The 12,594-nt window shown below is 38.2% G+C and overlaps 1 protein-coding gene across 1 annotated transcript in view; it reads left to right on the top strand.

Annotated features, from left to right (window-relative positions):
- Positions 1–12,594, top strand: part of kif6 (kinesin family member 6) — a 49,158-nt gene that overhangs the window by 17,991 nt on the left and 18,573 nt on the right. Inside the window, exons 10-13 of the mRNA XM_047611349.1 lie at positions 2,184–2,287; positions 3,775–3,880; positions 6,192–6,342; positions 11,940–12,137. Of these exons, the coding sequence (XP_047467305.1) occupies positions 2,184–2,287; positions 3,775–3,880; positions 6,192–6,342; positions 11,940–12,137 (559 nt within the window). The remainder of the gene's footprint in view (positions 1–2,183; positions 2,288–3,774; positions 3,881–6,191; positions 6,343–11,939; positions 12,138–12,594) is intronic.

Genomic DNA, 12,594 nt, shown 5'->3' with positions numbered 1-12,594 from the left:
CAGAAGGTCCATGTCCATTCTCTGATGAGTCATAACTGATTTAGAGGAACAAGGGAGACCGACACAATATTAGTTGTGCTATGTTATGCCTGACTGGTGTACACTGTATTAACAAAGAATGAGGGGATTTTTAGATCTCAGAATTATATTATTAGCATAACCAAATGCATACAATGGTTTACATAGGATGTGCTGACATCATCAGTCACATGGTCTTTATTCAGATTGTATGAAAGCCTTCTGTGGTACTGTGGTGCCAGTCTGGGCTTGGCGATCTGAAATAGACTGTATGATTCTGCTGACCAACAACTGGTGGTCAGCTTTTGAGGATGCAGCTGGGAGAATTACTTTGGGTCATGACTTCCAAAAAAGAGATACAGGGAGCGGCTCTGGTGAGGAGTGGTCAGCTATGATATTTAATGTAAAAACATATGATATGGGGTGGATTAGGGGTGACATTTTCATTTTGTTAAATGGTATACTCCCCAAACCACACAATAAGTCTGTTTCTCCTCAGGAACATCTTGAGTTGACGGTGTCTGACAGTATGACTGGTTTTGGCTTTCCAAATAGAAGATGTTTTGCGAGTACTGGCAGTTCTTTGCTACAGTTAGATCACCCAGTCTGGCCTTTGAACTTCACAAGTTCCTACTGACTTTTGTCTCCCTGGCAGCTTTGTGACAAGAGTGTTGATGTGATCATGGTGTCTTTTTTCCGTTGCTCCTCTCTGAAAGACATTTCCCATCTTTGTCCGTTTTTTTTTCTTTCTTTTTTCACTGAGTCAAATCTAGTGCTGATATTTAAATGGAGTTTATACTGAAGAAATGAGACGGACATTCTCTATGGGACTCTATGGGAAAAAGAACAAGTGCAATTTGTCTTTTTTAGGTAATTTGGAATTCTTTCAGTAACCAGCCATCCACTGGTTTTGATGTTGGGCAGTTATATATGCCATTAACATGAAATTACACTTCCTGTTTAGTTGGAATATACATAATAATGGGGTATTGTTATTATTATATTATATTATTGGACTGGTTCTTCTTTTCTCAAGGTATTTGGAAAATGATTAAACTTGCTTTTTGCCACTGAACAACTTTAATGATGTGAAATGTGATGAGTCCTTTCAGAGGTATTAAACAAATATTACCAACAACAGGTGATACAGTGAGACAGCGAGTGATTAATCGGTTAATCAATGATTTCAAACAAGTAACATATCACTTCATAGCCTGGCAGCTCATATAGAGAGTTGTTTAATCAGACAATTTAAAATGTACACGTCCCATTTATTAAAATACCCAGGGCAGCCAGCACCATCAGAGGAGCTGTTGGTGTCAAAATAAATTCTAATGGGTACACCTACACACATATAATGCTAATGTATATGCTCACACTTATGCGTTAGGTTACAGTATATGGCTAGATGGCAACTAATTCCTTCCAAGACCGACTTGAGACTACTTGCATTGACCACCTTCACCAAGGAAAAAGAGATATATTTATCTCCAAAGAGTAAAAGTTTGTTTTTCTCCCTCTCAGATCGTCTTTGTCATTGATTCCATTTATTTAGAAAAAGCCCCCTAGAACACGAGGGATACACAGATTAACAACCATATTGATAATGGTATTAACCAGTGGCTCTATAACATTCATTTCATCAAAACAATTTTGTTGTTCCATTGTCTCAGTTTCAATTATTATTTCTGGCATTAATAAAAGCATACTGCTGTGTCCTTTTATTTTTACGCTTTATAGAGAGAGTAACCAGACCCGGATAGTGGTTACTAACAGCTACCAGTCTGTTGGCTCAGTGTGCAAGGCCTTTATCTTTATGTGCAGACAGACAGCAGCAGAAGTTTTTATGTGTTTTGAGTTTTATTTTATGTTATTTTATGTTTCGCTGGCTGGTTAGATTTTGATTCTATCCAATTCTCTGGAATCATTTAAGTTTGTCCCCAAAAAGCATCAACACAGTAAGGCATTTTACATTACATTTTCAGCAGGATTGTCTCATCAATTGGCAGCAGCGAAATAGCCTATTTCAATGTGTACTTGTGTCGGTGTCTGTCTTTTTTTTTCTTTTTTAGTAGTGTGCTTTTACATGGGTTTATAGTTTTACATTGTTTGTGTGTATGTGCACACGCAGCAGACATCTGACCTTGTTTTTGTTTGCATTCCAGCTGATAGCACGTTTGAAAAGGGAGGTTCTGTCACTAAAGGAAGAGCTGGCCATGGTGACAGGACAGCTCAGAGATGACCAGCTAACTGTGGAGGAGAGCCAGAAGTACGTCACCTCTGTTTCCTTAGTTATTTGTCCTTTCAGTCCAGTCAGTCTTTAAACGTGACTAAGGTATTGTGTCCTGTGATGCTATGTCCACGTGCTCAATTAAATAAGAGTGTTGTGGAGGAAATCTCAGCTGACCCTTTGACTCAGAATCACAGTGTGTGTGTGTGTGTGTGTGTGTGTGTGTGTGTGTGTGTGTGTGTGTGTGTCACCAGTTCTACTCATCTTCAGTTTTCAGCTACTTATAGTGCACCTTAGACCAAAAGAACTTTTTTGGACTCCCGTTTGTATTTGCATGACTTAAACCCACAGATTTTTGTGAAAATCTCTCATGATTCATAAATAATTGTGGTTTGCCAGCCTATGTAACTGTCTTTTCCTGGATGCTGAGTTGAAACCTCATTCAGTGGGGCTCAAACAGATCCAATGAAGTTTCCCAGGACTGCTTTATTTCTGCTATTATTCTCGAGTGGCAGAGGGACCCAGTCAGTCGTGGCCAGAGTTCAGGCCATAGGTTTCATGGAGGACTTGGCAGGCCGCCTCTCCAGGGCTGATGTATTTCCCGTGCCTTGGCCCCCTCAGTTTGCCTTTTTATTATTTCCTCTCTACCCGGGTGATTATCCTCGATTTCCCCCTGTTTGTGGTCAAACTCACACTGGGAACCTTTAATGATGTCTGTTGTGACCACATTCATTGGATATGCTGACTTTTTTGTTGCTGTTTCTCCTCCAGTCTGCCTTGACTCATCCTCTGCGCTGATTGATTGCACATATCGTGGTTTATTTGTTTACCACAATTCCATATGCTCATACATCCTCAAGCGTGCTGTTTTTATTCATTCAGAAGACTATCCTGCTGTCTTCAGTATCAGTCTACTTCCATACCGTCAAATATAGCACACAAGCCAACTACATTTTTCTCTAAATGTAATGCTACATTTGCTACATTTATGCAATAACAGATCACCTAACAGCTTTGAAAAGTTTTTGATTTCATATTTTGCTGTTTGAAAGATCACGTTTTTTTTCTCTCTTAATCAGACTTTATATCACAAAACCACTGTCTCACAGGTCCCTGAAACGAGACCACTAAGTTTGTTTTAAGTCCTTGTAAACTTAGCGTGTGTCTATGTTGAACACGTAACAGAAAATGAAAACCGCACATTGTCGTGCCTACACTGGATCTGTCTGGACGGCTGCCTCCTGGTCTTTTCCAGCGGCCGCTTCCAGATCTCGAAGAACGGCTGTTTGGACTATCCTTTAGTGATATTTATCAACAGGTTGGCCCAGTGGAGCTGGAACACATGTTTAAATAAATAGTTTTCTTAGATCGGAATCACATTTTAAACTGCTCCAATATTGATCTTAACTGTTTTAGTGCCTGTTGAGCAAGTTTAACGGAGACAGATTATAATATGGGGCATGACACAGGTCTGAGATTAAATCGGTTATTAGAAGTCTCTGTGTGTGTTTACGTCTGTTTTTTAGGTTGGAAGAGCTACTCAGGGCTTTTCTAGATGACCCAGATCCAGATGTCACTCTGTCATTGGGACCAGACATGAGAAAAATCCAGCATTGCTTCTCCTTGTTGAAGGTACTCACAGAACCCCCTATGCACAGACACTCATGTTTTTCTGTGTAACAAACTGTTTGAGTCTATTGTTTCTATCATCCATCATTTCCTGCTGCTTGTTTTTCTTTCCCTCACATAATAAGATTCAAGTGCCACGCCATGCTAGTGTGCGTTTGAATTCTTTTAGTACCTAGGATTCAGAAACTATCGCAGTTCAATTGCCAGAACGGATCTCATTAACCTTTGTTCATCTGCTCGGCAGTGACCAGCTGACCAATTATTTCATCTAAATAGCTCCCCCTACTGTCTTCTCCGATGATGTGTTTTTCCCCTATTCATATGTGATAAATATTTTCTACGGAAGGTTACTGTCTTCACAGAAATAACATTATAATGATTAATATGATCTTATCCTCAGACTAACTATTAACTAGATTAACTGGAATTTTATTGTGTGGTACTGTTCATTGAAAATCAATGAAAACTTGACTTACTTTTGGTTTTACAATACTTTTTGTTTTTACAGTGCAATCAGAATACGAATTACTTTACTGATCCCCAAGGGGAAATTACTTTTTCGTTACAGCAGCTCCTACTCAAAGGGAACCAGTATTTAGAAAAAGGTGCAATGTAGGCATTAAGAATATGTAGAATAAGTAGCCAATTAGTATAAGAATACCTGCATCAATGCAAAAATATAAGAAATATATATATAGTATATTAGTGTCTGACACTAATCACTAATCAGTGCGGAGCTATACAGATTGATGGTCGCATACCTCAAAGTTATTGCAATGTATGTGTAGAAACTGAAGCTGTTTTAAGAACCAACAATGGATGGTCTCACTTAGAGTTGCTGATTTTCCCACAGCCTGACTGAAGTCAAGACTGTTTTTGCAGTTATGTGCCATCTAATTAGATGCAAGGCGTAATGTTGACAGGATGTAAGGTGTATTTGAACCAGATCCTCTGAAGAATTTGCATCATGGGTAAAAACTCTCTTTCTTAGCATAGAATCCAAGCTGAGATGTGTATTTTTATTTCACTGACAGTTATAAACTAAATGACAGATGAATGGATATTTAAAATAATAATGTTAGTAATATTCTGTTCAAACATTTTCATGCACTCTTCTTGACTAAACACAAAGTGTTGAGACAAAATATTGAACACTGTGTGTTATGGCTATTTCTTAAAGTCAGCAAAGAATTTCTTTATATGGAATAATTGACAATTCCTGCTCAGCCTGAAGTGAGGAGAGTTGGTACAATTAAGGTCACGTTTCTGTTTCCAGTTTATCTTATAGTAGTGGGGCCTGGACATCATTTTGGTTTGGCACTTTACCCAATTTGTCATGGAGAATGCCATGCAAAAAGGTTGCACTTGCATTTTGTGTGTAGAATGTTGGTAGAAAACATAAATACTTAAACATTTTTTGTTTGAAGAAAGTCAGATTAATTATAGATTTAATTCATCATGCTCAAACATCAGGCGATGGCTTGCAGCCGCTAATAAGCAGAAGGAAAAACACTGCAGTACACATACTGTTCCTGGGCTCGGGTTTGGTTCGAGTTGGACCCGCTACCAGAAGCAGTTCCAGATCCCACTTGAATGTCTGTTTATCTCTCCTTCAGTTTGTTATGATCCACAAACTCTATCTCCTGTTCAGTTTACATTCCTTTGAGCATCACCCCAGTCACACTCCAATTATCCTGTAGGAATTTGTCTGCTTTCAATTTGATTTACATCTTCTTCCTTCTCAACACTGGCTATTTTTTTCCATGCTCAACTCTCTGCTTGTCCTTGTTTCAGGGTGAGCTCAATGATGTCATATTAAGCTGTGGTAATTACATAAAATTGCTCCAGTGTCTTCTTAAGTGTGCTTCCAAACAGTATGTCCTAAAAAAAATCAGGGAAAGCCTCTACTATTTTCTGTACCCTACTCATTCCTACTAACGTACTACACCCAAACCTTTATTAGTATTGCAGACAGGGGAAAGAGTGGACTGTAATTTATGTTCAGGGACTGTCATTTGCCGTAGAAGAGCATTACTTTCCATGCCACACATGATGTATTTTCCGTTTTGTTTGTGATCATGCCATTAGATTGCCATTTAGTTTGTTTATACTGGCATGGTTTTCTTTAAAGCACACCCCAAGATATTAAGTGGGCTGCTTCTACCTGTAATCATGGAAAGTCATGAAGATGTCACTGCGTCTGTGTACAGTACTGTATATATTTTGGATGAACAAAAAGGTTTGGTTCATACAAACCATTAACAAAGAAGTGAGAAACCATTCTCAGTCGTCTTCTTTTTAAATTGTTCTTCAGATACTGATTCTGGACAGCCAAGGGGGAAAAAATGGGTGCAGTGATGGGCAAGAGTCAACAGCGAGGAAAGAAGAAATTCACGAGAGCCACCACAGTGCAGTAGAAGTGACCAAATTAAAGGAAATGCTTAGGCAACGTGACAATGAGATCAGTATCCTTTGACATGGTGCACCGGGCTTAGTTTGGCTCTAATTAACTGAAAATACTACACAAAGATAGGCAGTTTGTGTGATTGTATTTTTTATGCATTAGACTGTGTAGGTAACTGTAGAAGTCAAAATACCAGTACTTTGTTTAAGGTGCATGTGAGTTATAGACTTGCCCTGGGGTTTTTGTCAAAACGGGATTGCTCAAAACTCCTCCTCCCAACACTTATGTCCACTTAAGTTTGAAGCATTTATTTTGTGTACATGTTCTGGGCTCAGACCTTTCATATTATCTAATGTATCATGCACATTACAGGTTAATTTACAGATACTTGTGATACAGCTGTGAAGTTCCTCTCGACCACAATGGTGACGTCGCTCTTGACAACAGTAATCTATACTGTACCTGCACAGCATTGGGTGGAACAGACATTTCACTATAGCATGAACATTATAGGGGTAGTATGACCCATCCATAAATTAAAAACTGGTAAATGGCTAATACTAAAATAATGTTGGAAAATGTTGCCATCCAAACTGAATAGGTAGGTTTAAATTCAAAGTTAGTATCCCACTTCATAATTTCATAGGATGGTAGCAGGAAGCAGGAAGGTCTTTCAAAGAAACGTGCGTGTTATTCATGGCTGGAATCACAGCACTTCCATATATACATAAATAACGAAATATAAGGAGTCTTACATTCATCACCAGCACCGCAAAAACACATGGAATCTTGTTTTATTGTGTATGTGCAGATATATCTTCAACTGATGACTGCAGTTAATCATAATTATTATTAATCATAATTATAGTATTTGTGTTTGAATATGATATTTCTAATGGGCTTTATGGGATTACTCTTCCCTCAGCCCCGTTTACTGTGGCTTGTCATTAGATCACTGCACATTAGTTGGAAAATTGAGATTTCTGCTTGATTATTTAACCAGAAAAACCTGAGCTCTCCAAAATAAATAGAATATTATCTTGGAGATATTTCACCATAGTATTTCTTGGACCAAGGATGTGTAATGTGAATTCCTCTCTTTTTAGATATTCCCTTTCAAAATGTCATACACTGGTTTTCATGTGATGCAAATATAATTGGTAAAATTGCTATTGTGCGTGTTTAAAAGCATTTATTTCATCGAGTCCTGCACACGCTCTACTGACCATGTTGCCTTTATATTCTTTCACTGTGACATTTGTATATGAAGTAGCCTAATCTGCCAGTCCTTCAGCCAGGGTGGTCTGTCTGCTGTATGACTATAGTCTGGGCTGATCAAGCCTGTAGGGGTGACATCATTTCCAGACAGATCCCTAATACCTACCGAGATTCAAACTTGTATGCGCTAGTTAATCACCAAGCTGTGTACGGAAGAGCCCCACCCCCTTCAACTTAACTACACTTAAGATGTACAGTATCTGGGACCTAATGGTTCTTGTGAGCCTACTGTTCCCACACAGAGTTCTCACTGGGTTAATTGTGGTAGAGTTCCCTGTAAAACAAAGGGTGTACCTCTACCCACTACCCCTGTTTGTTTCTATGTATGCTTGACTGTATATGGGAGTTAGGGCACCTGGTAATACTTAGCTGACTCTGTGAGAATGATACATCCACTGCTGCCATGATGAAAGAGCAACAAAGAGAACCAACAAACATTGCAAACTTAAACACAACAAACACATTTTAATACTATGTAAAAATGTCAGGTAGCATTTAGACTTGCCCAGATTTCATCTCCGTTGTAAAAATGTGTCTATGACATCAGTCAGTAGTAAGTTACAAACTGGAGAAATTCATCTTATACCTCAGCCCCAGACATTTAACTATATTTGCTCCAATAACATGTTTTGTGGACAATTCTTCACCCATGAATTACTGAAACTACTGCACAATCATGGCAGTATCAAGGTTACACTAAATTGGACATTACCGGAATGAGCATTGAACAAAACTAACTGAAACAAAAATGTGTAATGCAATCAACCCTAAATTAAATCAGTTTCAGCTCAATTAAAATAAACTGAAATCAGCCAACCTACTCTGGAAAATAACTATACTGAAAACTAAATGGGAAAAAAAAAAAAAAAAAAGTATTAAATACCTATGGCTATATGTATATCCCAGACCATGACTCTTCAGGTAGTTCTCTTTCAGTAAGTGTCTTACTATGTCACCAACAAAACTAAGCCATTCATAAGATGTTGCAATGTCTCAGGGTTCTTAAGTGGATAAACTTAATTTCCAGGTAGAAAAAAATCCATAGTATTGTCAACTAGCATGTTTTCCAATTTTGATTTCTGTTGGTCCACATTGTGATTGTATCCAAGATGGTTTTGACTAATGAAAGATGAGAATGTATTACACAGCGTGCTTACTCCATTTGAGAATGGGTTTTCAGGCTTTTCTTAACTGCTTGCGCCAATGTTCAAGATACATTTGCTTAAAACTACACTTAATCAAAAAAATTAAAATAACAAAAAATGCCATAACATGTACCACTCAAGAATATCTCCCCCCTTGAAAAACATCTCTGAATTTCATAATTGTTATTTCAGAGATGCCAATTTTGGTTAGATAATGAAATGTGTGGACATCTAGCAGGACGACAGTCTTTATCTTTCAGTTGTGGTTTAGTGAAAAAGCATGAAGTGTATTTAATAACACCGGCAAAGGGACTTGAGTCCTGACTTTTTGTATGATAGCTGTGACTGTTTAACTATTGGTCTGATGCAAGAAGAAATCACCGAGCTTTAAATGTGGCTATGATTACAGGGCCTATTATAGTGTTCTTGAATATGGAAATATGTAAGGCAGTGTGACACTCAAATCAGAACTGGAAGGGTGTCATTGTGTGCTGATTTGGAACATTTGATTAATGCTAAGTGAGCTGTGCCGCTCATCCACTGGATATTCTGTGACCCAGTAAAGCAATGCACAGAATTTCACATATGCAACCATAGCTTCAGAGAAGGGTTTATGTTTACCGCCAGCTGCAAATGGCTTTTTGCATAGATACAAATGAGCACTGATTGGATGAAATTGCTTAAATTGGTCCTTTTACAGATTGGAAATGTTGGATTATACTTATTATACTGATCTATGAAAACAGTTTCAGTGCTTTATTTATCACGTGTCCCCTCACTTTACATGTCTTAATTCATTTTTTCATCTATTTTGGTAATAATTCAGAGATGTTAATCAGTGTAAGTGTAAATGAGTTGGTACTTTTTAGAGTGTTGCCTCCAGACTCATAGTATTTTCTGCCTAGTGGTGGTGCTGCTTCTCCTGATATTCTTTTATCCATCAAGCCCAACAATGTTTATTTTAGCCTTAGAGTGGTAAAGCTGTTTCCGAATTTGAGTCTATTTATTCAGGTGAAAATTGACAAGAGTTTAGTTTAGTGTAGAGGGTCAGCAAGGTTCCTCTCTAAAGCCAGTGTGTCCAGGGTTATTGTAGATAGTGCACATGGTGGTGCAGGCTTGTTTGACGGTAATAAAAACAGTTGTGATTTCAAGTGATTACACATTATTAAAAACATAATTATGGATTCTGCATTATGTCTGCCACTGAAGCCCCCTAAATGCTAGGCGGTCGAGAGTCACAACAGTTCAGCAACTGAAAGGAATGATAATGACCGATGCTGCTTCTTGTTGGATACACAAATTGGTCAATCAAGACTTGGGGGCAAATCAGAGCTAAAGGTGTGGGTCTGATTATTTTTACCCAACCCTTGTCTAATCCTGTAATTATAATCTGGCATCTCAAGAACAAAGTTTTTCCTAATTTTTTCACTACTTATCTTATATGTTACAAGTTTAGAGAAGTGTGCGACACCGAGATTGTCAATGCCAGCTTTGATCATTTTAAAAACATTTTCTGTATTCACTGGGATGTACACTTAAAAAAGAAAGACAAGAAGGAGAGCACATCATGAGCTGAGTTTCACCTCAACATTCTGAGTGCATGGCATATGAAGCAGCGTAAAAGCCCCTATAGAAATTTTTGTCATAACCTTGAGGTCTGTGGTATTGTTCAGCATTAATGAAGATATTACATGCCAGAGATTGCAATGATGGAAAAACCTGGTGAACAGTAGAAACAATATAACATAGAAGCCGCAGAAAGCCATTTTTTTGTAAGACTTGGCTCTAATACGTCATTTGGAATTGTGTTGGGTTTAGATTTTGGCAGTTTGAGAAGACTGCATGGTTGGTTTCACTCGAGACTGTAATTGGAGACTTGGTTCCTTCATATTATTGTTCCCACTGACATCCCCTTTGTATTGGCTGACAGGAATAAAAATTAATGTCTCCAGCCCCTTCAGAAATATGTCCATTCATCATCCAAACTAACTTTTTTTGCCCTCTGAATATCCCAAATTATCTGTTGACCGCCACAGATACAGTCTGGCTACAACCAGATGTCTGCTAATCTCATATTATGAAAGGTCTTGAAGGGCCAACTAATGTGTTGCTTGACTCTAAATTATGGGTTGTGATTAGGCCATCAAACACACTTCCATTGACAGTGTAGTGGAAACACAGGCATATATGGCAGGACCTAAATGAGACTGTAATATGTGATTTATATGCAGGTGACACATGCATAGTTTAAAAGTAGGCTGGAAACAGATTATTACCAGCATTGCTTATTATTGGAATACTTAACTTAAACTGTGCTTTCCCCCTATTTCCTGCTGGACCATAACAAGCTTTGTTTGCTTACTTTAACAACTCATAAGCAATCTTGGTACCTTTCTTTAAAATATCTAATTTATGAGACTTTTTAAACAGTCTTTTTACACTACTGTTCAGAACAGTGTAGTTTTTGCATGCAATTCTAGTGAATACAGATGCCAAACATTTTGATTGCCTCTGCTGGCACCATAGTTTCCTCTATGTGCAATAGTGGAAATGATATTGTGTTCCTGTTGTAGTGAAGAAAAAGCACTCTGCAGCTTTGGAAGTAGTGTACAGAAGCTTAACAACCAGGTGTCTATTTGGCATGTTATATTTGTAGGAGCTCTGCTACAGCATCATTATTAAAAACACTACACAGCTATACAGAATAGTACTGAAGAGTTGGAAGCACACAGTCTATTGAGCAGAAATATAGGATATTGTTAAATTAAACTGTCACAGTGAATCGAGAATGAATGGAAAACTGAAATGTATCATGGAAATAAAAGCGTGAACAAGATCTATTCAGGCCATTTTCGCATTTCAGACTCCTCTTGTAGTCACTTAGTCACTCTCTGTCACACTTACTGACACATTTACGCTTGGGCTCAAGAAGACAAGCACATACGTACAGACTCTTCAGCGGGAGGAGAGTTTGTGAAATCTTGGCAGGGTCTGTGCATCCTCTCTGGCTCCCCTTCTCTACACTGATTCATCCCAGACCATGACACATTCCCAAGCCTCTAAGGTCAGATGCCGAAAATATATCATCATTTTTTAAGATAACCTTTACTTACTGACTGTTGTCTCTCCTGGCTTATTTTATTAACACTTGTGTATGTGAGTATTATGTGAACATTGTGTTTCCCATCCAGTGTTTTGTCTAAAGGAGAGTCTAGTCTTTAACTCAGTCCTACAGGCATCCTAGTTAAAATGTTAAAGAAGGAGAAAAAAAGGGCCCAAGATGTTGCTGCTCAGCTTGCCACCATCACCAGCCATCAGAGCCTGTCCTCCCAGAGTGCCTCCAGTTTGTCCACAGTGCCACCCTTGAGACAAGGAAGCATGGATGACATCTCAGCAGACCATGGAGGACGAGCTATACAATTCATGAAAAGAGGTACCTCAGCATTTTTTTTTAATAGTGGTTGTTTGCCGATTAAACATTTAAAATAACGTACTGTAAGATACCTGACCTGTACTGCATCTTAAATGTGGTCCAGCTTGAACTGTTCTGAAATAATTTCTGCATCTATTCCATATCCACATAACATTTTTAGGTTAAACTAGCAAATTATGGTCACATAATTGGAATATGGTGTCCAATTAAAGACACATTTTCTTAAATTTCCCAATTCCCTGAAACTCACAACTACGTTTTATGTCCTTGGGTTGTGATATCTCCAAACCAAAAAAAAACAAAACCTGGTTTTATAATATCAGACATTGCCCCCAATCCAAAACAATCAGGACAATTGTTTTAGTTGCTGTCCTGTTGCAAGCTCCACTGACACTAGTGGAACCACTGGTATTTCATCAGGACAGAGGCAGAATTCTTGAAAACCAATATTTCAGGA

This window comes from Mugil cephalus, chromosome 17 (assembly GCF_022458985.1).
Source record: "Mugil cephalus isolate CIBA_MC_2020 chromosome 17, CIBA_Mcephalus_1.1, whole genome shotgun sequence".
NCBI classification, from domain to species: Eukaryota; Metazoa; Chordata; class Actinopteri; order Mugiliformes; family Mugilidae; genus Mugil; species Mugil cephalus.
Note: the sequence above shows the minus strand (reverse complement) of the source record. Positions and strands in the feature narration are given on the sequence as shown.